Source organism: Cygnus atratus, chromosome 8 (assembly GCF_013377495.2).
Source record: "Cygnus atratus isolate AKBS03 ecotype Queensland, Australia chromosome 8, CAtr_DNAZoo_HiC_assembly, whole genome shotgun sequence".
Lineage (NCBI taxonomy): Eukaryota > Metazoa > Chordata > Aves > Anseriformes > Anatidae > Cygnus > Cygnus atratus.
Genome location: NC_066369.1, coordinates 9,851,992 through 9,877,581, shown reverse-complemented (window position 1 = coordinate 9,877,581; position 25,590 = coordinate 9,851,992). Strand labels below are relative to the sequence as shown.

The window sequence follows — 25,590 nt, the reverse complement described above, 5'->3', positions numbered from 1 at the left end:
AGCCATTTATCACTTTTGTACAACCAGCCATAAACAGGGCTATGGCTTCTGGCTCTGCCTTGAGCTTCCAGGCACGGTGATACAGAGGCTGGAGGGGCTGCGTGGTTGCAGGCTGGGGATTTGGGGTGGCATCATTGCTGCTGCAGAAAGGAGAGGGCTGCTGCTGCTTCCACTGCCCAGAGGTAATCTTCCCAGGGTAGGGATGGAGATGTGGGGAACTGTGAGAGCTGGGCAGCTCCGAAAACCCACAATGAGATATGAAATCAAATACTGTGTGTCATTATGGCTAAGTAACAAGAAAAGTTTGTTTGTTTTCCTGAGTAAGAGAAAAGGAGATGAAAAAAAGACCCTTTCTGTGCCATATTTTAGAATCTCAGGTTGTGAATGAACCCACATCTCTGGCCCTGTGCTAGAGCAGTCTGTGGTGGTAGAGGTGGCTAGATGTAGGGAATGAGCCCAGGGAGCTGCAGCAGGCATCTGAAGGGGATTTGCAGCCCCTCTGGCTCTGTTAGCTTCTCCTTGAGCAGCTTCACCAAGGATCCCCTAGTTTTTGGAGTCTCCTCACTTCTCACACTTTGCTTTTTCACACAATGAAGAATTTTATTTATTTTTTATCTCCTGAAGCACAGGTGAAGCTGTGTTTCTCTTCCAACCCTCTGACCCTCCATCATCCAAGAGCATCTCATGTCCTGCAGTGTCCGGTGCTCGGGGGCTGCCACGGGGGCTGCCAGCTCCTTCTGCAGGCACTGGGAATTGAGCTGGAGCTAAGGAGCCTCTGCACAGCCTGCCAGGGAGATCTCCCCACTGGAAAATGGATTGGCCCCATCACCAGCTGGAGCAGCCCCATATTGTGGTGTTTGTCTGAGGCCAGGGGCTGGGCAGGTGGAGATTTCAAGCCCCTTCCCTCCAGGACACAAAGAACTACTATTTGGCCATTTCTGCACCCGTTACAGCCCTTGATGGTGTGAAATGTCAGCAGTGGGCTTCGCCCAGCGTTTATGTAAACTCTGAACTGCATGGGGCTGCGGGGCTGGGCTATAAATCTCCTTGAAGGGGGCTCTTGCAAGGTTGCTTGAGCTGAAGCTGGAAGCAGAGGGGTGTAAATTTCCCTATCAGCTTTCCACGGCCCCTGGTGGAGCATCCTCCCAGGGGATGCAGCGAGGAGATGCCATCTTTGGAGGGTCTCCACCACATGTCTGGCTGGAGACCAGGGTACCAGTCCTGCTCTGTGCTCTTCACGTCTTACCTGCTCTTCTCTACAGGCAGAAAACACATGGTGGTGTATTCTCCACTTCTCCACCAGACTATTTTCGGGTCACTGAGTAGTAGCGCTTTAAAAAATATAATATACAAGCAAAAACTATTGCAAGTGCCCCGAGTGACTTAGGAGGCTCTTTTCAAAAGGGAGTTGCTCTTGGGAGACAAAGTCCCTTTGAGACAATGCTCTCAAAAATCAAGTGCTTTGGAAGTTTGGCATCTGTGAACAAGCTGCCTGGCAGAGGGCAGCAGTGGAGGTGCCTGAACTGGTATTTATTATGAACTGGTATTTATTATATTTACTGGTAAACGCATGCAAGTGAGAAGGAAGGAAAATCGCTGTCAGCACTGTACTGCAAGTAACTTAATCATGCAAATCACCTTTTTAATATCAGCGTTAATATGAATTTGAGACTTAAGCACCATGCAATCCCCCAAATGTGTATTAAAAAGGGAATCACATCACACTACAGCTTGCTTATACCAGCCCTATGGTCCCAATCGCGTGGGCCGGACCCCATCACTGATGTTTGCATCCCACTGTGCACACGTGGGGCTGGACCTGTAGCCACAAGTGGAGGAAAAGCCCAGCCTAGGGAATGTCAGCAAATTAACAAATCAAGCCGTTTCTCCTCCAAAACTCTGCTGGCTTCTTCCCATCCAGCTGTGCTTTACTCTGTGGGCTTGACCCCTTTTCTCAGGGCCGGAGTTCAAGTGACCTACGTCTCATTTCTCACTGCCGCCTTATGAGTGTTTTCATAACACTTTTCTCCTTCCCAGCTTTGGGGACCTGCCAGAGCCCAGCCAAAGCCGAAATCCTTCTGCTCTTTGACATCGGTCTTTGCTCTCTGTGGGATGTTTCCTGGAGGCTCGCGGGAGGTGGCGTGTAGGCAGCGGGGGAACGGGGGCTCGGAGATGGTGGTGATGCTTCGTGGTCCTATAAATGGTTGGAGAGCACTGGGACTGGTGTGGGGCTGTGCTGGGGTAGTGCAGAACACCAGGTGAGGAGGGAGAGGGCAAGGAGAGGGAGGATTTGATGTACTGTCATGGTGTGCTGCCCACACGTGGACCTGGGGAACCCAAAGGTTGGCACTGGAGCCACATCTGCCTCACTAAAGGCTGGACGGGGTGGTAGGAATTGCTGTGGGAAAGCTGGGAGGAGAGAGGGCAAGCCACAGCTCTTCAGAGAGGAGATGGGGAAGGGATTGGGGATGGCGAAGGAGATGGGGAAGGGGATAGGGGTGGAGATGGGGATGGAGATGGAAATGGGAAATGGGGCCGTGCCCCTACATGCCTGGAAGGGGGCAGCAGGAGTGGGAAACTAGTGAAAATGGCACTGGGGGCTCCATGAGAAGATGCTGGCTTACCTGCTGGAGAATGAATTGCACTAATGATATAATCCACCTGGATTTTACAGGGACTGGAATGTTGTGCATTTCTTCTGCTTTCCACCTGTGCTGCTCTTTGCTTGAACATTTTTTTTTCCTATCTGTGCAGGTATATACCCTCCTCTCCCTGTCAGCTGGCCAAATCCACTGCGGCCCTTCCCAAGCATTGCAAACAGGTAAGTTTGCCTGGCTCCATCAGCAGGGCACGGAGCCCATGGGGCTCATTGGTCACTTTGTGGGATGGGGAAGCCACCGTGTCTGCCCTGGGCCCAGCATCCTTGGATCTGGAAACGCCGCTGGTCCACACACACACAGAGGAGCCATATTGTGATGGCTCTGCTCACCAGACGTCCCTGCAGCCCATGGACACTCATCCCACGTACCAGAGCCTGTGCTGGCGTCAGCAGCCCTGCTCTCTGACATGGGAGCAGCCAAACACCACATTTGGCATCCCCGGCTCGCTTTGATGTCCTGCGGTGCTGCCCCGAGCTCGTGCACCCCAACCCGTGCTATTCCCCCAGGCGGTCCCCCCCTTTCTCCATGGCCATGAGAAACATCCTCCTTGTGGTGTTTCCGAAAGGAAAAAATGTCCTTGGCTGCTGTAAATAGCGCAGAGAAATGATTTCTCATGGTCCTGCTAGAACCAACATTTCTGTTGCTTGAGCCTTGTGAGCTCAGTGGGCAAATGTCAGTGGGGAGCTCTCCTCTGTGGCGGGGCCCTTCCCATGCTATGGACTTCAGGCGGGTTTTTGGGGTACCCTGGGGAGCCCAATGGAGCCAGGTGCTGGGGGAATACACGGCCCTTCCCTCTGAGATGTCAAGCACTACATAGGGAAAATGGATGTGTGCACTTTGTGTGTGGCAAAAGGAGCTTGGAGAGGCTCATTAAGCTTGTTGCTGGATAATTAGGTGTTGAACTCGTGAGTATTGATGCGGGATCCTCTCTGTGGGTAGAAAGTGACTCCTCCACGGAGCAACTGTCCTACAACATGTGTCTCAAAAGGTGCTGATAGCTTGGATTGCTCTCTGTACAACTCGATCAGCTCCTGTAGAGCATCTCCAGCCACCTCAAGGAGGAAACAAACCAGCCTTGCCAGCATCATTTTACCATCACAGTGACTGGCAAAACAACATCTTCCTCACTGCCCAAATTCACACGGGGCTTGTGATGTGTAGAGACACAGGGATAGCAGATGATACAGAGACGGGAATTACGGGGTTTGGAGACACAGGTGACACCTGGCCAAGGGAACAGGAACCAGCAGAGCCATTTCTCCCCCTGTGGGATGTGCTCCTTGCATCGGAAGCTGCCCCAGGATTCACACCCAGGCTGTCTGAGGGAAATGGAGGGCATTTCCCATACAAAAATAAGCCCTTGCCCCAGGATCTGCGTTCCCAGCTCCCACGCCGCAGCGAAATCAGCCTCGTCACAGGCACTGGGGGAAGCGCTGCAAGAGGCAGACCTGGTGCAGAGATCTCAGCCCCGTAGTCCAACGTTATTCCAAAGCTAATGACAAACAAAATCTATTTTTGCAGTGGTCTTGTTTAAAATATTTTCCCTTAATACTCCTGAAATAGCAGTAATTGGAAACGGCTCTTTGAAAGGCCAGTGCATACTTCTTTAATTATGTCTCGCGCTGCCTGTTTCCAATGAGAGGGCCCTATCTGTTTGCAGTTACCGGCCCTTATGAAAAACAGGCTTGGGCCCAAGTCGCCTGGAACTGAAATGAGAAACATTTCCCTTCCTAGGCACCATTGGAGCTAATTAACTTTAATCATCCCAGAAACATCTTGAGTTTCCCCCCGCCTTGGCTCCAAGCAGCCCCAGGGGCACGGGTGGTGCTGTCCCTTCGTCCCCAAGTGCCCATCCTCGCTGGTGCTCTGCTCCAGGACGGGCTGGGGAACGCGGTCACAGCCAAGCTGAGACATAAAATTGCAGCGTGGTGCAAGAGAAACACTCTTCTGGAGCACAAACTCAGGACTTTGAGCTGATGAGGAGCTGGGTTTGGGGTGAGATGGAGCTACCACGCGCAGCTGGAAGGAGGGATGCCATGAAGAGGGAGCGATGGTGCTGAGCAGGGCCAGCATCTTTTGGAGGTGAGGACCTGACCATGCGTGAGCAGGGGGTTGGAGGGCTGGGGCGGTGATATTTTGTGAATTACCAGCAGAGACGTGATGCTGCGACGGTGTAAGAGCATCACTGGTGAGAGCACGGAGAATTAGCTTTCCCCCCTTTTTGTCTGAAGCCGGGGGGGTTTAGGGTGGGCTGGCTGTGAACCCCTCACCGCTGCCACCCGGCGGGACGCGGGGGTGTCCCCAGGGTGCCCCCGTCCATTCTCCCACCAGGGGGAGCTGAGACCCCACGGATGCAGCCCCGGCCCCCACCGCCCGTGGGCCTCGGAGTGGGCTGCGGGGGAGGGGGCAGAGAGCGGGGTGTTTGGGGTAGGAGCAGGCAGAGCTGGGTGGGGGCCCCAAGCAGCCCCAGCTGGGCCCTCACCCAAGCACCCAGAGCCCCATTTAAGCTCAGGTCAGGGCACTCGTCTCTCTCCTGGGCTCTGCCCCTTTTGAATTTTGTGGGGAAAAGGTCCAATTTTAACACCCTTCCCGTAGGGTTTGGGTTTATTCTTTTCTTCTCTCAGTAAATAGGATGTCTCCCTGAGCCCATTTCTCGAGGCAGGGGAAGCAGGCTAGGATTTGGGCTAAATTCAGGCTGGCTGGCACCTCAAGAGCTCCTGCTGGGGCTGGCTGCGTGCTCCAGCGCTGTCCTGGCCGAGCCTGAACACCCTCAGCCCTGCAGGAGCTTTGTGAGCCTGCAAGGCAAGTTCTGCGCCACTGGTAGGGATCTCCAGAGTCAGTTTAAAAATCCTACAGGTAGGTTAGGTGATCCTTTAACCCAAATGCACGTTGATCCCAAGGAGCAGCAGGCTTTGCAGTAGAGCAGGGTACTCGGTGCAAGCACCAGGACCAGTGCTTTGCAATGTTACGAAAGGCTTTGCGTGGGGATTTGGGATTTTATTTTATTTTTTGGTTGGCCACTGAGGAGTCAGGGATCGTATAGGGCCAGCAAGGAATGGGGTGGCCGTGGGGGCCAGAGCAGGAGATAGGCAGCAGCCTGGTGAGGGCTTCCACCTGCACGGGCTTCCTATGGCCAGGGGAACCCAAGGGCAGGAGCTGTTGACCACACACAGATACCAGCGCAGGAGCTGATGGAGAAATATGGAAAAAATGTTCTTTGCATGCTTGTTTGCTGGGGCAATTAAAAGTGGTTACAGGAGCAGAAGTGAGTGATTGCTCGCTTTGCTGTCTGCTCCCCGTGCACTTGGAGAGATTTATTGGCTGGTAGCAGATGATCAGATCCCCCTGCTCCAGATTCTGTGCAACTGAGTACTAATTATGGTTAATGGTTGTACTGAAGTGGATAATTTTTTTCTAGCATGACAGCAAGAATAACATGATTTAGCAATATCCCTACAGCAAAAGGGCCAGGAACGGTTGTGTCCGCAAGCTTTACACAACAGGGAGGGCGATGGCAAGAAGACAGTGGGAAAAGGCACTGGCATGGAGGGAAATCAGTCTGACCTGTCTAGAATTTGGGATGGGCTTCACCAGCAGCATTGCCCCTTGACCTGACCCCCAAAGCTGTGTGGGTTTTGCATGTAGCACACAGAGAAGTGCAGGTCTTGAAGAACAGGGGGGGGCTGTGTCACACCATTGTTGCTCCAAGCCTTTCACTTGGAACCATAAAGAATTTGGTGGTTTTGCTTCAAAACTGGTCTGACTGCTAGGGCTGTCCAAGAACAGGGCATGGGAAATATAATCGGGTTGTACGTGCAAAGGTAAGCAGAATAAACAATGAGGGTATAAAGACTTTTTTAGCAGTAGGGATGTTGATCCTGAATGTGATATGTAACAAGAAGTAAAACAAATCCCAGATTCAAGGGGCACGTAACCAGACACAGCTTGGAGAAAACAATGTACAGGGCAAACAAAATTCAGGCTGGGGCAGCTCCTTCAGGCTGGCTTCCCGGGGGCAGCCGTGGGTTAGCATCTGAAAGGGCAGAGCCAGCTGCAGTGTAAATGCGGATGTGAAAACCAGGGCATAAAGTGAGTTTTTGTGGCTTTTGCTCTTGCTTCCTCTGGATGGATTGGCACACCAAAGGCAGTTGGGTGTCACCTTGCTGGCCCTGACCTCCCTGCACCCCCCGAGCAGCTCCTGGAGGAGGCAGCCCAGCACGGTGACCAGAAGCTGAATCAGATGGTCCTGGCCCTGGGAGCTCTCCAGTTTACCCTTCATTCAGAGTTTCTCCCATATTTTTTTTTCCTTCACAACAGGCATAAAGACTAGAAACCTCCATTTTGAAGGAAGCTCTTATTTCTCTTTTAACATCTTGGCACCTGAAGCCTTGCTAGAAGAGTGGGGCCATCTCTCCCTGGGGTTGTTTTTCATAGTTTGAGGCTCTCACCTCCCTTTTAGCTCAAAATCACCTGCAAACAAAGCACTAAGTGCCTGTTGGAGGGACCACAGGTGAGACTGTGAAGCCTCTCAGCCTGTTTGCACTGGGGAGGTGCTCACCTCCTGGTGGTGCTTGATGCTGGTGAGACCTCAGGGGAAGAAGCTTGTTCCCATTGCATGTCCCTGGGGAGAGGAAGGCAACGAACCATGGGAAATGTGGAGCAGCTCCAGAAAATGAGGTCTGAAGTGTCCTAGTGACCCAAGATTTCTCAGTTCTGGAGGTTTTTTTAATGTCATGCCAGCTGTGTGATCCTTGAACCCTTTGAGTGGGCAAGACTGTGTCCTCCCAGCAATCCTAGTGGACTCAGTCCCTTCCTAGGGAGGGAGGAACTGGGAAGTGATCCCAAAGCACACCCCAAGCCCTCCAGGAAAGGAGAAAGCCCCTGGGGTCTCTGTCTCAGCACCCCTCTGATCTTCTTCCCACCACACTGATGGGCTGCTGCAAGCTGGATGCCTCCAGGAGGGTTTGTGGCATCCTTTGTGAATGACTCTTGGAACAAATTTGTGCTCAGGGAGGAGGATCCAGGAAAAATCCCCTGCTTAGTGCTGTGGACATGGGCTGCTGCACCCAGAGACCATCCCCTGGATACATCCTCAGGGCTGGAGCTGTCCTTCAGAGAAGAAGGAGGAACATTGTCCTCTTGGGGTGGGTTTCCTGAAACTGGCAATTAGCAGCCCAAAAACCGTAATGAGGCAACGGGATTCCTTGCTGCTGGGGAGCAGCTTTTTTTGGGCTTCATCCCACTGAGAGCCTTCTCCACTGAAGCAGCAAGGAGGAGACCCTTGCCCTTCTGCGAGGCACTGAAGCAAAATGCTGTGGCTCTACCCATGGATGGCAACTTGCAGCTCAGTTTGTCCATGCTGCTGGGGCAGGAGAGGTGAGGGCAAGAGCCTGTTTGTTTGATTTTTTCCTGTGGGGCTGGTCACTGCCTTCCTGCTCCAGGGGGGTTAAAACAGGTGCCTTCTGCTCAGGTATGCATCTCCCGAGGACAAAAGGGAACAAAGGGTTTGTTAGCAGGAATTATGTGCCTGATAGATCCACCAAGCCTGTTTCAGGAAGGTGTGGTCACAAAGCACCCTGAAGCAGTTTTGTGCTGAGACTTGAGCCTCTGGTGTCTGGTTCCCTGTGTGAGGGATGGGTTTGTTCCTCCCTGGCCGGAGCCTTCTGCAAAAAGTGAAGCTGGGGGCAAGCAGAACGGCTCAAATCTTACAGTCCCATCCTGGGACTCACCTTGGTGCTTCAAGCAAGGCTGGTACAGATGTGATGGAGGACAGCCCTGGAGAGGTCTCTGGTGAAGCCCAGGCAGAGCAGGGGTAGGGGACACAGCCAGGAGGAAGGGGACTTCTTGAGCACATCCATAAGGAAGCAGTAATACTTGGGATGAATCCCACACGTGGGAGTAAACCCCATGGGTTGTCCATGTCCATGGTGCCTCAGGCCACTGCAGATCTGCAGCAGTGGCAGTCCCCTGCGTGTCACTGGTGTGAGCAGGGCATTACCACTGTGGTTAGCAAAGGCATTGGATGCGCGTGTCCTTGGGGACCTCCACTCCTCCAGCCAGGTTGTGTAAGGCTTAGAGCGGTGCAGGAGCCAGGTAAACACTCGAGCCTGTTTTTGCCAGGTGATTGCACAAGAAAAAGGCAATCCTGTGTAATTTCCCAGAGCCAGGTGCCTCTGAGCACCTACACCATGGCCCCGAGCTGGGCAGCCTGCAGCAGCTGTGGTGGAAGTGGGACTCCACATGTGAGAGGCAGTGAGGCCACTGCAGCTTCTCCTGGAGTTTCTCCTCCTGGAGAAGGCAAGGAGATGGACTGGAGGTCTACAGGACAGCCAGCACCAAGACTGGGTGGTAGTGGTGGCGTTTAGAGGAGAGCTTTTACCATCAAGAGATGTCTTCAAGACAGATTTTTCCTGTTGCAGTTGCTACACCTAATAAGGATTTCTTGGGCTTTTTTGGGGGGTTAGCCCCTGGTTTTGGTTGCACTTGTAGCAGAGATGAAAGAACCTGGGGCTTCTGAAGAGGAGCCGCCCCAGCTGAGATGTGACCGAAGAGGGTTAAGCAGAGCAGAGATGCTTTTGTTTGCTCCATCCATCAGCCCAAATCTGATGGGAATCCTCTTGCAGCCCTCTCCTGGAAGGATTTTGCCTGCAAACAAAAATGGGGAGGGGTGCAGAAAAGGAAATGAAAAATGTATCTTTAACCACACTCGAGACAAATGAGGGATCTGCCTGGGAAGCGCTCGGCTGCAGTTAGTGCGGAGCAGAAGGGAGGTGGGCACTCCTAGTTCCTGCCCTACAGCTGCTGATTTATTGTCCCTGGTGTGCAGGGCCCCGCCAGCCTGCGGGATGTTTCCCATTTGGCACTTCAAAGATGGGTGAACAATGGAGTTGTGCTTCAAAGGGGGACGGCTGCTGGACGCCAGGACCTGGTGAGGCTGCGGTGCCTTGAGGAAATTTTGTTCATCTCGAGCAGCACCGGGAGCCTGTCTGCAGCTCGGGGGGCTGTGCTCCCTGTGGGCATCCTGCCCTTTGTGACCTGTCCTTCAGACGATGTTCCCCTCTCCGTGGGTCCAGCTTTTTGCACAAAGGCAAAGCGGGCTGCGAGCTGCGTCCCTGTGAGATGTCCCCTCCGTAGGAGCCGTAGCATTGTGCTCGAAGCCACCTCTGGCCTCAGCAGCACGCTGCTGGTAAAAAAAGCTTTGGGCTGGAAAAGGAGGTTCTTGTAGGCGGGACCGCTTTTACCTTGTTATTGCTCTTCTGGAGACTGAGAGCCGCCTTCTGCTGCTTCTTTCCTGTGGTGCGTGATAAAAAGTCCAACAGGAGTCTGCAGCTGTTGGGCAGAGGGACTTTGGTGCCATTAGATGTTAATTTTTTAAAACTATATTTTTTGCAGACTATTGCACACCCTAACTTCTCTCTCTTTCTCTGCCTTTCCACACCTGAAGCTTTTTCCATCCCTTTGTGTTTTCCTTTCTAGAGAGGAAAAATGGAGCAAAACATCCAAAATCTTTTATTTTTGAGGAAAAGGGCAGCTGGGAAAGGATGAGCTGAGAGGGAGGGCACCTTTGTTCCCCTCCCTCTGCCATAGGCTGATGCCTCCTGTCCCCGTGCCAGGGCACGGAGCAGGCACTGTCGTCCTCTGTGTGTCATTTTCTAACAAATGTTTTCATGGGCAGAAGTCCTCCTCCTCCAGGTTGAGTCCTGCAGGAGTCACAGAGATCCACCTCTCCTCCGGGCTGGGAATCCATGAGACCAGCTTGGCAGCTTATTTGCATTAAGTTCACTTAATCGTGACTCCAAAAATGCTCTTTTGGAAACCCGAACCAATTTGCTAGATAGTGGAAAAATGAGCAATTTCTTCTTCTGTTCAGTTGCTCAATCATTTTTCTGGCATTCTCCATTCTATTTCATTTGAAGTCAATTTAGGATGAATTAAGTGTCCAGCTTCGACAGCTTTGGAGGCTCCGGCAGCAGCAGCCCGCGGACTTCCCAGCGCGTGCACTCACCAGCTGAGCTGTTCTCCCTCCGGAGGCCAGGATTTGATGGATGGGCTCACACAATGAATTAAGCATCGCTGCAGAGTGCGGAGCTGGATTTGGGCTTGCAAGCACACTTCTCCACGCTTGCCTGTGTTTTGTCCTTTCCCACAGATGTCCTCGGAGGCACATTTGCCCTGTTAATTAGAACTGGGGATTTGAGGCAATGTGGAAATGTGGTCCAGAGAAAATCCATATGAACTTAGAGAAAACAAACCTGGACAGTGAGTTACTTGCAGAAAGTCCCGTGCTTGGGGAACCTGGACCGTTGTGTGACGTGGCTGGGAACTGCTTGGCTCTGGCAATGCTTGTGGAGACCATGGTGGCGAGGGGAGAAGGCAGGATACAAACCACAGCTTTCCCTGATGGTCTGCTGCTCCTACAGTCGCCTCTACTCTGCCCACACGTTGTTAATGGACTACTTATTTCTCCAGTTCTTCACTGGCTGAGGATGAGCCTCCCCAGACAGTCTCCTCGGTGGCCCTGTGGGCGAGAGGCCCCCGTTTCCATCGGCTGCTCTCAACCACTCGGGCGTCACCGTGCCGCTTTGCAGAGGTGCCTTTGGAGATGCTGGAAGCAGCTGCCTGGTGACCTCTATCTTGGACACCATTTCAATCCAGGGCTTTATTTCCTAATTTCAGAGCTCTGAGCCCACAGCTCCTCCTCAAGTTACAGCTGGGGGTTGCGAAAGTCCATGCAGCGCGAGTCGCTCGTCCAAAGAGAGGCCGGGCTCTGGCCCTGCCTCCCCAGCAGCGCTGTATAAAAGCTTTGCTTTTTGCAGGAACCTCCGCCCGAGCCCCAGCTCCTCACCTCCCACAGCCTCAGCTCACGGCTCTCACCTCCCTGAGGACTGCACAGGTAAGCGAGGATGGATGGAAAACCTCACAGGACTCTTAGGGAGCAGGGCAGGGTGGAGGCAGTCGGCCCCACGCCGTGACAGCTGCTCTCCCCACCACAGGACACCATGGTGCGGCGAGTGGCCGTGGTGGGTGCGGGCATCAGCGGGCTGGCGGCCATCAAGTGCTGCCTGGAAGAGGGGCTGGAGCCCACCTGCTTCGAGAGGAGCGAGGACATCGGCGGGCTGTGGCGCTACACGGTGAGAGGCTTGGGCCGCGTGGCCTTGCGGTCAGTTAGGGTTTGGGATGGGGATGGTGGCTTCAGGAGCACCTCAGGGAAAGGAGCTGAGCAGGTTAAAGCCTGGGGGAGGTGAAGGGGGGAGGCGTTGAGGACAAAGTTTGTTCTGGGTGATGCAAAGTGTTTGACTTGGATCAAAGCACAAAGCCTGTAGCTGTCACACCTGATCTCTGGATGCTTTCTGGACCTCAGCGGGGATGCTAGACCCAGTCCTGCACCCTCTCCCCTGAGCTTCTTCTTTCCCTGGCTCCTAAACGCAGGTGTAACCAGCTCCTAAATGCCTGGGTTGAGGCAAGCCCTCCTACCTGGCCCTTTAGGACACGTATATGCTCTTAGGGGGTGGTTTGGTTACTGCACTTGATGGCTTTGGGGTGTCTCTCTGGCCCCAGCCTGGTGGTGATGGTATCTGCAAGAGTTGGTTTAAATTTTAACCCAGAATGTTTTGGGGATGGAAAATCACTGGACCGAGCAGGTTCAGCAAATCATTGATCTGCTTGCTTGTTCTGAGGAAAGTTGGCAAACCAAAACCCTCAGAGAGACTCTTAATTTGACAAGATTAAAATAAAACAGTTGTGTTTTTTTATATATATTTATTTATTTAATTAATTTAAATAACTTTCTGTTCTTCAGTTTTCTTCAGCCTTCTTCAGGTGCTTTTTTAGCCACTTTTAACTGAAAAAAAGTCAATTTTTTGACAGTTTTGCATGAGTGAAATGTTGCTTTATTTATTACCCCTTTGGCTTGTTAAGGAAGTGGAAAACATTGCACATCTGCTGGGCTCTGCCTCCCAGGTGTGTGAATCTACAGAGAGGTGGTGAAGCCCGAAATTTGTCCTCTCTGCAGTTGTGTGTCCATCCCCTAGTACCACCTGGGCAAAGCCTTGTCCTGAGGGGCATAAACCCCAGCCAGAAACGCCAGTAGCATTAGGATAGCAGCTTTGAATCCCATGGCATCTAAACAAGAGCACTGTGCAATCTTGTACATGTGGGAATCTGCGGTTTTGGCAGGGATCTGACCCCTACTCTGTCACAAGCTCTTGGCCTGTTGGACCAGAAGCTTGGAGAGCAGATTTAGGGCAGTTTCACAGACAAAGTATTTATCTTTGCCACGGATGATGCCTGGATTTTGTTAATTGAGCAGTAGAGCAATAAGCCTGCGATAGTCCCGTGTGCTCCAGCCAAGCAGAGAGAAAAATCACTTTGAGCGCTGCGAGTGATGTTTATAAGAAGAGATGCTTCAGCTTTAAAACAGCAGCTGCGTGTGGCCAAGGTTAAGTACAGAAAACATCATAACTGATGTTTCTGTGAGGTAAATGCAGAAGAAATTACGCTAAAAAGGGGAATCTGAGGTTATTATGGGGACGTACTGTGCATGGCTCTTTGGGATGAGCCCACAAAGCCTGTGAGCAAACAAGGAAGGTAAGCAAAGGGCTGCAGACCCTCTGGGGTGCTCAGCGGCCTCAGTTCTGGGCTTGGTGGGTGAGGTTGAGCTGAAGAACGGGGCTGGGGCTTACTTAGCCAGGCAGGAAGGGGATAGCAGGGGAAAACCTCCCTCACTCTGAGAGCCAAACATCCTGGTTCAGGCCTCCAAAGCTCTGAGATTCTCCTAGAAGTCCTGGATAAAATCATCTCCAGGTTGGCTTAGTGTTCCCTACACGTGGCTTGTGACTTTCCAGGGTGCCCATGGCTGGCTCCCCGAGCTGTGCTGCCCACCCAGAGCTGGAGATCTGGGCTTTGAGGAGCGGAGGACACCCCCTGGGGCAGCACACGTCCCTTCATCCCCTCTAACCACAGCCCTCTACTCATGTACCCCTTCAGGAGCATGTGGAGGAAGGCAGAGCAAGCATCTACCGCACCGTCTTCACCAACTCGTGCAAGGAGATGATGTGCTACCCCGACTTCCCCTTCCCTGACGACCACCCCAACTACATGCACAATGCCCGGCTCCAGCAGTACATCTGTGACTATGCCCGGCACTTCGACCTGCTGCAGCACATCCGCTTCAAGGTGGGCGGGATGGAGGTCATCACGGTGCCTCAGGGAAAATCCTGGGGGAAAACATCCTGGGGAAAAAAAAATGTGGGTTTTGTGCAAGCGGGTCTCACCAGCTTTTTGTTGGGTGGGGTCAGATAACCAGCTGGAAAATCTTTCAGCACAAATGAGCGCAAAATGGGGATGGGATTTCTCCATCCAAAATAATTGCCCTATAACCTTGTGCCTGGGGGCGACAACACCCACCTGGCTGCAGCAGGGTCCCCTGGGGCACTGAATTCCCAAACCTCTTTCTGTCTTTCTTTCCTTTAAGACCCTGGTCACCAAGATAAGGAAGCGCCCTGACTTTTGTGCTACTGGGCAGTGGGAGGTGGTTACGCAGAGAGATGGGAAGGAAGAGGCGGCTGTTTTTGATGCTGTGATGATTTGCTCTGGGCATCACATCTACCCAAACCTCCCCCTCGACCACTTCCCAGGTAAGTTGCGTGTATGCAATTCATCCACCATCACGCAGACAGGCGCACACCTTCTGTTCAAGTGTTTCTTCCCTGCAAAATTGCCTTTTCAGCACTAAGAAGATTGTCTTCCTCTGGAGTGTTTTTGGGGGTGGGCTCTGTTCAAGAAATCAAAACCTGATTTTAAGAAAAAAGACTCAGTATCCAAACTGTGACAAGGCAGGGACACTTTGGAGGTGATGCTAGTCTTTCGTGGAAAAATGATTTCAGAGTGTTTCCTTTAATAGAAGATTATTCACTAAAGGGCTTCATAAAATGCTTCTTTTTGCATTTTTCCATGGTTTCTAATACAAATAGCTGTGCGCATTTTACCATACCTCTGTTTACAGGCACATCATTGAGAAAAATTCTCTATAGTGAGGAATAGTTGGTGCTGGGGGTCTGTTTGGAGGAGGTGAGGACTTGGGGTACAAGCTGGTCAGAACTCCCCTCAGATCCTTTGTCACCTTCTGGTTTAGAAATGAAAGTTGCTTCCCTGTCACTTACTGACGTGAGGGCATACCGAGGGGATGACATTGGCTGTTTTGGTGTCTCAGCATGATGTTGGGGCTGTACTTGTAGCTTTTGGGGTACACAAATACCACACCAACGTGTCCTATTCTTGCACACTCAGGCTCCTCTCTATTTAAACTCTGAACGAATTCAGAGACAAAACCCTGTCCTGTTACAGGCTTGCAGCATCCCTCCGCGTGCCGGTGATACCTGCTCCTGTGAGCAATGCTCAGACAGATGCTCCAGCACCACCTGCAGGAATGGGAGATGCCCAGGCCAGCCTAGATGCTCTTTTTCCAAAGGAATTACATTCCTTTCTGTCTTCCTGCCCCCCCAGGGATAGAGAAGTTTAAAGGCTGCTACTTCCACAGCCGGGAGTACAAGGAGCCAGAGAAGTTTAGAGGGAAGAAGGTGCTGGTGGTCGGCTTGGGCAACTCTGGCTGTGACATCGCTGTGGAGCTCAGCACCGTGGCTTCACAGGTACAGGGACCTGCACCAGGGCTGGTCGGGGCTGGTGGCCATCACGGGGGTGCCTCACCCCTGCCCAGCTGCCCCTCAGGTTTACCTGAGCTCACGAAGCGGGTCCTGGGTGTTGAGCCGCGTCTGGGACCACGGCTACCCCTGGGACATGGTGATCATCACCCGCTTTCGGACGTGGCTGGGCAACATCCTCCCCAAGGCGGTCAATGACTGGCTGTATGTGAGGGGCATGAACCAGTTCGTAAAGCACGAGAACTTTGGCCTCATGCCAGTGAACAGGTAAGCGTGAGGCCATCCGTTCCCAAAGCTGCCAGAGGTGCCGGTCCCAGATGGAGCTGGGCCGTGCCTGCCCAGGGCCAGCAGCAGGGGCCTCCTTGGGCTTTTCCCTTGCAGAACATCCCGCAAGGAGCCGGTGTTCAACGATGACCTCCTGAGCCGCATCGCCTGTGGCGTGGTGTTGATCAAGCCAGACGTGAAGGAATTCAGAGAAACATCCGTCTTGTTCCAAGATGGGACTGTGCAGGATGATGTGGATGTGGTTGTCTTTGCCACGGGTTACACTTACTTCTACCCTTTCATGGAGGACGATTCCATCATCAAGAGCAGGAACAATGAGGTCACCCTCTACAAGGGCATCCTCCCCCCTCATCTGGAGAAGCCAACCATGGCAGTCATCGGGCTGGTCCAGTCCTTTGGGTCCGCCATTCCGACAGCAGACCTCCAGTGCCGCTGGACAATCAAGGTGTTCCAGGGTAGGTGCATGGGCTAAGTAAGGCCTGTTTTCCCCTAATGGGAACTCGCATTTCCCAGCAGTGATGTACAGATTAAAACCAAAAATGAGGGCAGTGCCTGAGAGCTGAAGAACACAGATTTGGCCAGAAATACCATGGCACCTCACAACGTGGCAATGGGTGACTTTTCATTCTGCTGCAGATTGCAATGAGGTCCCTGTGGCAGGGCAGCTACTTGGGCATCACCACACACCCTAAGGGACAGGGTGGCAAATTTTGTCACATCTCCGATGCCCAAGTACGACCAAAGCCCAGATCTTGATTCCAAAGGGAAGAGAAGCACCCAAGGACTCAGCTGATCCCTACAGACCCTACCTGCTTTAGGAAGGATCTCCGGGCATCACCTCCCTTTGCTAATGCTATTCCTGTTCTCCCCAGGTCTGTGCACCCTCCCGCCCGTCAGCAAGATGATGGACGACATAGATGAGAAGATGGGGAAGAAGCTCCAGTGGTAGGTGCAGCTTGTGGGACTCCCTGCCCAGGGAGGAGGAGAAAAGGGCAAGAAGAAGGCAGCTCCTTGCCAGGAGGCTCTTCTGAAATGCCCCCTTCATGTCCCAGATGAGTGAACCCACAGGAAGCCCCAGCCAGCTTGCTGGTGTTGGTTCACAGTTTTCCACCCACCCCAGGAAGGCCTGAATTGGGCAAGTTTGGGTGGAAAATCTGTGATGGCAAAATCTCCTGTCTGGAAATGCTGGTTTGCCATCACTGAGCATTATCAGTCTGAAATAGCTTTTCTCACTGATACACACAGTGAGGCCCCAGCAAAACCAGAACATCTTCCTCATTCTTCCATGATATTTTTTGTTTCATATATTACATGGAAATGCCTTGCATTCCCATTTCTTAGCATATCGCATATTATAGTGAAGCAACGCAGTAAAAATATGAACATAGTCAAAGCTGAGTCTGGCCCAAGCAATGTTTTCTGTTGTTTTTAGAAACAGTTGCATGGCAGGAAGTTCCAAAGCACAGCATTGAGGTGAGAGCCAGATCCCTTCACCAGCAGCAGCAGCGATGCACATGGTGCGTGGCCATGCCCCAGCCAGCACCGCTCCCTGTTTTTGGCAGACAGATTCTGCTTTTGTTCCCCTTCTCAGGGCTCTGTGGGGGAGCAAAATCCCTGTCTGTTGCCTTGATATTATGGAAGATGGTGGCTGTGGAGCAGAGGGCTGTCTGTTCCCTGCCAAACCCCTGCACCATTTTGAACCTGCGTTGAATTTGCCTGACTTTCAGGAGGGTTTGCGCCCTGCCCATCCTGGCTGCTGCCACAGGATCCCCCAGCGCAGCGAGGACACAAGATGTCATATTAAAATTAATAATAATAACAGGGGAAAAGCTAAAGCAGCCCCTCTTTCCCTCTCCCCCAAAGGTATGGGAGCAGTACCACGCTGCAGACCGATTATATCACCTACATGGACGAGCTGGCCTCAGCCATCGGCGCAAAGCCCAACGTGCTCAAGCTCCTGGTGACGGACCCGCGGCTGGCCCTGGAGGTCTTCTTCGGGCCCTGCAGCCCCTACCAGTTTCGGCTGACGGGGCCAGGGCAGTGGAGCGGGGCCAGGAGAGCCATCCTCACCCAGTGGGACAGGATGCTGCGGCCCATGAGGACACGCATAGCCCCTGACGCCCCCAGCATCTTCCCCATCCCGGCCATGCTGGGGGTGCTCTTCCTCCCGCTCCTCCTCCTCCTCACTGCACTCTACTTCTAGGGGAGCAGGGAGCGATGCGGACGCACCAAGTGGGGTTTGTGCATGGGTTGCTTTCTCCTGCTGGCCACCCAGGGAAATGTGTGCTGCTTGGCTCATTACCCAGATAATTCATCAAGAGTTTCCTTTAAAAGTTTAAAAAAAAAAAAAGAAAAAAAGCTTTGGTATATTGGTGCAGCCTCTGTGCCTGATGAATTTGGGAGCGTTCTCAACTTTTTTTTTCAGTAGCTATGAAAGAGTATAAATGCTGGTCCCAGTAAGCAATGCTGGTTATTTTATCCCTCTAAATGTGTTCAAAGTGTGATGCAGTGTCTTTAACTCTCCCTTTGTACAGTCTTTCTCTAGTGCAAAGACAGAGACAACATGTTTGCTTGTTCAAGAGGCATTTTGGTGTAAAGCTTGTGCTCTGGGCAAAACAAGCCTGCCTGAATTGGCCCTTTTGGGCAGTCATTTCCATAGCAAGTAAAGAAGAATATCCACCTTTTTCACCAATGGGGAAAGATTCCCAAAGGTGGGGGAGCAACTCAGATGAAAATGTCAAGAGGAAAGAATATTTTGGTGTAAAAGATTGGATAAAGCCCCCTAGCTCAAACAGCCCACTGGTTCCTAGAACAGCACCTGGCTTTGCTGCAGAGTGTGAGCTTCCCCAGGGGACAGGCGCAGCTGGGGCTGTGTAGCCCAGCACCCCCACTGCTGTGGCCATACAATATTTAGCAGACAGCAGCTCCCATTCCTGCTGCCTCAGCAATATCATAGCTCATTTTTAGGAAGGACAGATGTGTTTCTCATGAATCAGCTAAGCTTTGGCACGGGCAGCTCGTGAAGGCAGTGGTCCTGATGCATGCAGTGAAGAGGCACACTGGGCTCAGCCCAGGCTGTGCCTCCCGTCCCAACACATACAACCAGCTCTGTCACTGTCCCCAGAGCCTGGGTCTCAGCAGCCTGCAATCTCAGGCTGCACCCCAAGGTGCTCTGAGGGCTCTTTCCTTCTCTTCTCCTTGCAGATATTACGAAGTTCAGGGGCCAATATTTCCGAGACCCCCAAGGAATTCAGAAGGAAGACCATTTGGCTGGCTGGTCTGGGGGATTTGGGGCTGGATATGTTAGTGGGGCTCTCCCCAGAGGCCAAGGAGAGCATGAAACCCATGGGAGCTGAGGAGATGGTGCTGGCTGTGCAGCTGGTCCTGTTGGTGCCTTGTGGGCCCTGAGGCCACCACAGGAGCTGCTGCTCTGTTTTGCAATGCTGTGAACTTCCGAAATGTCTCCAGGAGAAAAAAAGACACAAGGGTGATTATCAGCACACCCAAATGCCAGTTATGTGTCCTGCAGAGCAATGTCGGTCCCACTTCAGGCCACAGGCTGTTTCAGATAAGAGGAAAAAATATTTTTACTGTTCATTTGCTATCATGAATTATATTACTTTTTTTTTTTCCAAGCCGAAAGCTGAGCCATGCCTCAGGCTTGGTGTAGGAAATGCATTAGCCACTAACTTCGGTATTTAGAGCAAAATGTTTAAACTAGTAGCTATGGGTATTAAAACTAAAAATTGCAGTTCATGCATGAATTTTAGGAAGCCCTTTCTTTTTTCCTCATTATAGTAAATAGAAAGTGAGAGGTGGTTTTTCACATCTCCATAGGCACAAAACCTTCCTCAAAGGCAAAGCCTGGAATTAAACGTCTGAATGTAGGCTGGGTGACCCAAAAGGAGAAGGATTGTTGGTTTCATCATGAACACTCTGCAGGTGCTTCTGAGCACAGGGTAGCTAATCCCTGGTGGGACAGGAGATGAGTCTTGGCTCCAGTCCTAACTGGCCCATGATTTACTCTTTGCTCAGGCTTGCTGACAGCAAATAGATAAAAGCCTGTGCCCAGCTGGGTCTGAAGTCCAGCTGGTTCAGCCTGTCTCACCTTTGCCTGGATCAGAGCTTTTTGGGACACAATCAATAACAGCTTTGGTGTCTCCTGCTGTGGGGTTGGTGCTTCTCCCCTTTGACATGTTGGTGAGATGAAGTTATGCCTTGGAAGTCTGCGTAAAGGTTTTGTTTTTGTTGATGTTGGTTTTTTTTTGTGTGTCTTGTGCAACTTCACCTATTTTGCAATCTGAGCAAAGCCATGGGAGCCCTCCAGCAAGGAAGGACAAGGCCTGGAGTGCGGTGAGAAAGTGCTGGAGAGACAGTATTGCTTTAGAAATGGCAGATGTGTGGTGGCTGGTGTGAGGATTCACCTGTCCTGGGTGTGATCTGGGTCAAGAAACTCCGCAGGAGAAATGGGGCTAGGCTACAACAGTGCTGAGCAGTCCTAAAATCACCAGGACCACCTGTGAGTGCTCAGCACCTTCTTAGACCAATTAGCAAGCCAAGAAAGGAGCTCCTGTACCAATTTAAGGAAGATGCCTTAGAGATAGGCAGAGGTGATGCTGTGTAATCTCCTCAAATATCTCCAAATGGTGTTAGGGGGCAGCTTGGCTCTGCTGTGGGGGTAAGAGAAAAGTTGGTGGCCCCTCTGAAGGCAAACACGAGGGTCTGTGGGAGATGCTGGAGTCTTCATCACCAGGGGTTTTCAAAACCGGTGAGGGAAACAAGGAGGAAAGGAGCTGCTCTGGAGAAGAAGGTAGGTCAGATGGTCCTGTGGTCTGCTGAAGCTCTTGGAGATGAGAGAAGATCCCTCACTTGATATGAGTTAGTGAGGCTGCCAGTGCCTGTGCTGGCTGCGCTCAGCAGGGAACTTGAGTGGTCTGAGATGGGCTTATTGCTTACTGCTGGGGGTTTTGTCCTTGTAAAAAGCATATTTCTGCAAAGGAATGCACAAACAGAGCTCCTAGGTGGGGCCTGAGGTGGTGCTAGAGCGTGTCCCTGCCAGGAGGAGGATTGCTGCCGTGTCCCAGTGCTGGCAGTCAGGAATGTCAAACACCAGCACACCTCCCCTCGAGATGCTCTTGGAGCGGCTGCAGGAATTGAAGGTATTTAAACACCCAGCTTGGGAGGAAGGGGGAAAATATTTACAGGAGGGGACCCACTGAGTTGACTGAATTCTTAAAAACCCTTGAATACCAAGGTGGTGGTAGGACGGAGCCCTCTGGTTGGGGTCTGCATGTCTTAACCACCTGCTTTCCAGGCAGCTCTTCCTTATGGTTATTTGCTTTTTTTTTTTTTTTAAACAAGTGTTATATTTAAATGTAAGCCCTGTTTACTCCAGCAATTCCTTCAGCAGATGTTTTGTTATTCCTGAAATGATGGAGACAGAGCCCTGAATGCTGAGGGTTGATTCAGGAGGCTGGAGGAGGGTCCAGAGCCCTTCCTGGAGCTGCGGGTTCTTTGGGTGCTATTTGGGAGCTTACACGTGCTTATCTGCTTTGTGTTATGGTACAAGGCCATGGCAAGAAAGGGCGTGTGTGTGCATCCATTAGAGATGGCCTTGTGAAGATTTTTTCTTAAGTTGTCAGTGGAAACTCTTAATTGTAAATCTTAAAACCTCCAAAACAAGAAGCTAAGAGCTGCTCCTCTTCTGCCTTCATCAGCGCCATGGGAGGCAGCAGGCTTAACAAGGGCAGCGGCTTCTCCTTGGCAAAGTCCACAGGCTGCACACGTGGAAGGTACGTGACTTATTATTAAATCAGGTCAAATTTGGCCAAGTATGCTGGAGTAAAACACTCGTGCCCTTCTCACAGGACCTCCTTGCCTGATTAGCAAACTCCTTCCCGCACTACCTGCTACAGCCCGTGCCTGCCCTGGCACATTCTTTGGGTCTTCTTCACCGTGACATCTCTTGTGAGAGTTCAAGAAACTGAATGTACCTAGTTCTGATCAAAAGAAACATAAATGTGCTGCTGGTGCTTGTTGCTGCTTGCTTTAGTGTCCTCTCTATGCTGGGAGATGTAAAGGAATCAGGAGAACAGCCTCTGCCACTTGATAACATTTATTTTATTTTTTAGCAGGAAAATCCCCTTTTGACCTTGGGGGCATCCCATGTGCTCCAATGCATAAGCAATTTTTTTCAGGGTCAAAATCCAGGCTCTAAGAAATTGGGGAAAATGCACATTGCCACCAGCAGCCTCCTCTCCCCCCATGTATCCTCGTGGGATGCAGCAACCTCACTGCCACGGACAATGAAGGAATGGGATTTAAGCCTTCTGCTCAGTCATGATGGGAGGCACTTCAGGTCCCTTGAGGGCAGGCTAAGTGCCATCCTCCTGCAGACGTGGGATTCCCTCAAACCTCTGGATAAGGGGAGCAGAAGGGAAGCGCGGACCCATTTTCTGCAGCCTTCAGAAAGGTTTGTGGACAAGAAAAGACTGCCTTAACAAGAAACTCTTTGTTCCTCTTCCCCCGATGTACTCCAAAAGCTGGTGGCACTGAGCCTAGAAAACAGCCAAGTGGGCTGTGCTCAGACTTGTTTATCTGTAGATTTGCCCCTCCTTGACTTAAGCTGTTATTTTAAGCAGAGACGATAAAAACAGTGCCAGGGTTTTGTAGAGAAGGAGAGGACAAGATCCTGCTCTACTCCTTCCCATCCAGTTTAGCCCAAATAGGTCGGTTTGTTTTTTCCCTGCCCTCTCTTTCTAGCATGCAGAGCCCATGCAGTGATGGCCACTGGCGTCCTGCTGACTGCAAGCAGCTGGGATGCTGGCTGGGAAGCTCAGGGAACCGGGGGCACGTGAAGAACAAAATGTTTTCCTCTGTGGATTCCCTACTTCTTCTTGCCAAGCGTGTGCAAGCACATCTGCAGCTGCAAGATCTTGTAAATCTGGGAGTCTGGTGGGAGGGCTGGGAGGTGCAGCTTGGGCAGAACCCCCCAGTTTTGTTTTTTTTTTTTTTTTAAACCTTGGTTTTCCTAAAGGCACAGTCCTTCACCAACAGTCTCGGCATGACCTCCACATCCACCTGTACTCATTTGCAGGCGTTTCATACTTTCCTTCCAAGTCACCCCTAAGTATATTGAGTAGCTGCAGGTGAAGCTGCATCCAAAGCCACCCTCGCACCCTTCTTCTCCATGATAATTCACCCCTGGGAGACGGATGGATGGGTGCTATGTTTTCCATTGATATTTTAGCAAGCATTTCCACTTCGTGTGTGTGTTTAGGACCTTGCTATGCTGGTGTCTGCGTCCACTTCACATTCTCCTCGTTTGCTGGGCACCACCATCTGGATGCCCCCAGGATGTCTCTGGACCACTCCAGTCTCTCCCACCACCATGACCCCCTTTGGCCATCTCCACCACCCCAGTCTCCTGGCACACAAAGGTGCCACCACTCCTCCCGCAGCACACCCGGGTTGTGCAACCACCACGAGAGCACCACGTGTCACCTATAAATCCCAGCCGGAGCCGTGCCACTCGCGGCGGCAGCAAGAGCATGGGCAGGTGGTCCTGGGAGATAAGGGGAGAACTGGCCATGTCTGTGCACTTCCAAACAGCACTTTCAACCCTCCCTGCACAGTGAGGCGAGTGGTTTGCTTCCCATCAAACTGCTGGGGTTAACCCCTGTGGGTGTTTGCAGGCAGAGAATGGAAGCGTGGCAGCACCAGGCATGGGCAAGCTAAGGCAGGGGGTCCTGGGTGTTATTTCCAGCTTCTTTGCTTTAGGGTAGGGAATTAAATACCATGCATAGCTGAGATATGCTTGTGATGCAAGTTAACTCCTGGCATGCAAGGGGGAAAAAAGGAGCGAATAAACGAACAGCTTATGATAGTGGAGGTTTTTTTTTTCTTTTCCATTTAAACAGAAAAAGTCCAGTTTTCATTTAAAACTTGGAAAGCTAAGTATTCTGAAACTTTTACTGAGAGCTGAAATTGTTCACGGAAATTCAGTGTTTTGTAGAAATGTGTCCAACACCACTCTTCTACTGAAAGCTACTTGCTAGTGACTATGCTGTCGCCCTTAAGTGCAACTGTCCCCTGGCAGCATGTCCTGGGGTGGTGCCACCGGGCTGGTGACCCAGCTGAACAGCACAAACCCCCAGCGCTGGGGTTGAGCCAGGGCTCGCAGCAGCCCTGCAGCTGTCTGTCTGTCCAGCCCAGAATTCCCCAGAGAGGCAGCTTTGGGAGGCAGAAGCAAAGCATCCCCAAAGCTGCATTTTTACAACCGCAGTCTCTGTGGCCGTGCCAAAGCTGGTGGCATCTTCTACAGGGACAGAGGACAGGATGCAGGGGCTAGGAGCAGCCCCCATGCATCTTTGGCTCTGTTTCTCTAAGAAAGGTGACAGCAGGGCTCCAAAGATGAAATGCAAACGTTTGCAAGGCTGATAAGCAGGGATAGTTTAAGTATGACTCTCAGTAAAAATTGGCAGTGGCTTGTGGCTGAGCTGCAGCCTCACAAAGCAAGTTTCCAGGGCAACTGCGGGGCTTTGGAAGCAGCCTGGCTAGCATGCTAAAAGGGGATGGGTTTATTTAAGTATGTATAAAGAGAGAGAAGATGAATGTTTGAAGGCGTTTATTCTAGCTTGTAAATTAAGAGCCCAGGATGCTGGTAAAGGGAATGAAAGGTTTGGCGTGGCCCATGGAGGGGCTCCTCTATAAAGGGCAGGCTGGGGACTGGGCAGTGCTCCTGGAGATGCCTGAACTGGCTGTGACCATTGGTGGGGTTCCTCCTGGGTTTGCCCTGGAGGAGCCAAGCCTCTACCTGTTGGTCATCAGCAACACTTCCCAGGAGATGTCAGCCTTCTCCAACTCCCCCTACCCTGAGGACTTGGCCATGTTCCTGCCCAAAGCCCAACTCTTGGGCTACCTCTGGTGCTACGCCAAGCACTTCAGGTCTGGGGGAGGAATGGGTGTCCCATGCCACCCAGCTCCATGTACCCATCATACGTGCATCCCACCTTTCAGACCACCATCAGCAGCATCAGGAAACACCCCAAATTTGACACCATGGGCCAGTGGGATGTGGTCACAGAGGTGGATGGAAAGGAGATGTCCTGCACTGCTTTCCCTGTACTGTTGCTAGCTGCTTGCAGGCAGTTGGGAGGAGAAGTGTTTGATGCTCCTCAGGGAAAATGCTTTGCTCCTCATGTACTTGCTTGTGCCTGTCAAACCTCCTGGCACAAACAGCAGTAGGCCCTCGTGCTTCTGCAGCCTTGTTCCTGCAGGCACTTTAAAGCAAATGTCCAAGGTTGGATGCTGCAGCTTCAGAAAGTGGCTGCACAGCATGTGAGATGGGATGGCATCCTCTCAGGGAAGGTCCATCATCTGCCACAGGGCTGTGCAGCACGTCCCAGCGTGGCAAATGTCCCCAGTTCTCAGCACAGAGAGGGCGGCCTTGTCATCAGCATTGTCAAGAGCTTCTGAAGCTGCTCCTGGGAGAGGAGAAGAGGTTTGTTGGCTTGTCTGAACCTCTGAGAGGCTCAATCCCAAGGCTGCACTAGTGCAGCTCGTGCACCCAACATGTTCCTGCTGCACAGGGGTGTGTGAGACCTCATTTTGGGCATTGAAAGACCAGCTCTGCATGCGCGGGATGGAGGGTTGGACCTCCCCAAGTCCCTCATAGCCACTGACTGAAGCTTCTTGCTCTTGCCACCCTGATTGTTTCTGCAGCACTCATCCCTATAAAAGCCACAAAAGCTCGAGCAATTAAGTGTTGTTTCTCTTTCTCCAAGGCATCAAGAGGCTTCAAGGCCGGTGCTTTCACAACAGTGCTGTTTGCTCAAAGCAAAGGAAGTCCCAGGGAGAACAAGAGGGACACAGGCAGGGCTTGTTTGTGGCCTCCAATGCTCAGAGCCCCTTGGCTTCTCCACAGCCGCCTGATGCATGAGCCCATGCTGAACCATCCATGACCTTCTGAGCTACATCCTCATGGG

General features: G+C 51.9%; 1 protein-coding gene across 2 annotated transcripts; it reads left to right on the top strand.

Moving 5' to 3' along the window:
• The first annotated feature begins 11,460 nt into the window (after positions 1-11,460).
• Positions 11,461-18,106, top strand: LOC118243459 (dimethylaniline monooxygenase [N-oxide-forming] 3-like). 2 transcript variants are annotated; one of them, XM_035537501.2, is made up of 9 exons: positions 11,461-11,553; positions 11,654-11,791; positions 13,647-13,835; positions 14,134-14,296; positions 15,165-15,307; positions 15,387-15,586; positions 15,701-16,059; positions 16,477-16,549; positions 17,468-18,106. In XM_035537501.2, the coding sequence occupies exons 2-9, from the start codon at positions 11,660-11,662 to the stop codon at positions 17,805-17,807; spliced, it is 1,599 nt and encodes a 532-aa protein (XP_035393394.1). In that variant the 5' UTR covers positions 11,461-11,553; positions 11,654-11,659; the 3' UTR covers positions 17,808-18,106. The 2 variants fall into 2 exon arrangements, with proteins under 2 accessions (XP_035393394.1, XP_050568164.1); XM_050712207.1 differs by having other exon boundaries at positions 11,491-11,553; positions 11,636-11,791; positions 17,468-17,979.
• The last annotated feature ends 7,484 nt before the right edge of the window (positions 18,107-25,590 follow it).

What these genes read in the sequence shown, in the direction of transcription:
- LOC118243459 (XM_035537501.2), top strand. Translation starts at nt 11,660, where the DNA reads ATGGTGCGGCGAGTGGCCGTGGTGGGTGCGGGCATCAGCGGGCTGGCG. An exon ending in GCGGGCTGTGGCGCTACACG is followed by an intron (nt 11,792 to 13,646) that starts GTGAGAGGCTTG and finishes GTACCCCTTCAG; the next exon opens with GAGCATGTGGAGGAAGGCAG. An exon ending in TCAGCACCGTGGCTTCACAG is followed by an intron (nt 15,308 to 15,386) that starts GTACAGGGACCT and finishes GCTGCCCCTCAG; the next exon opens with GTTTACCTGAGCTCACGAAG.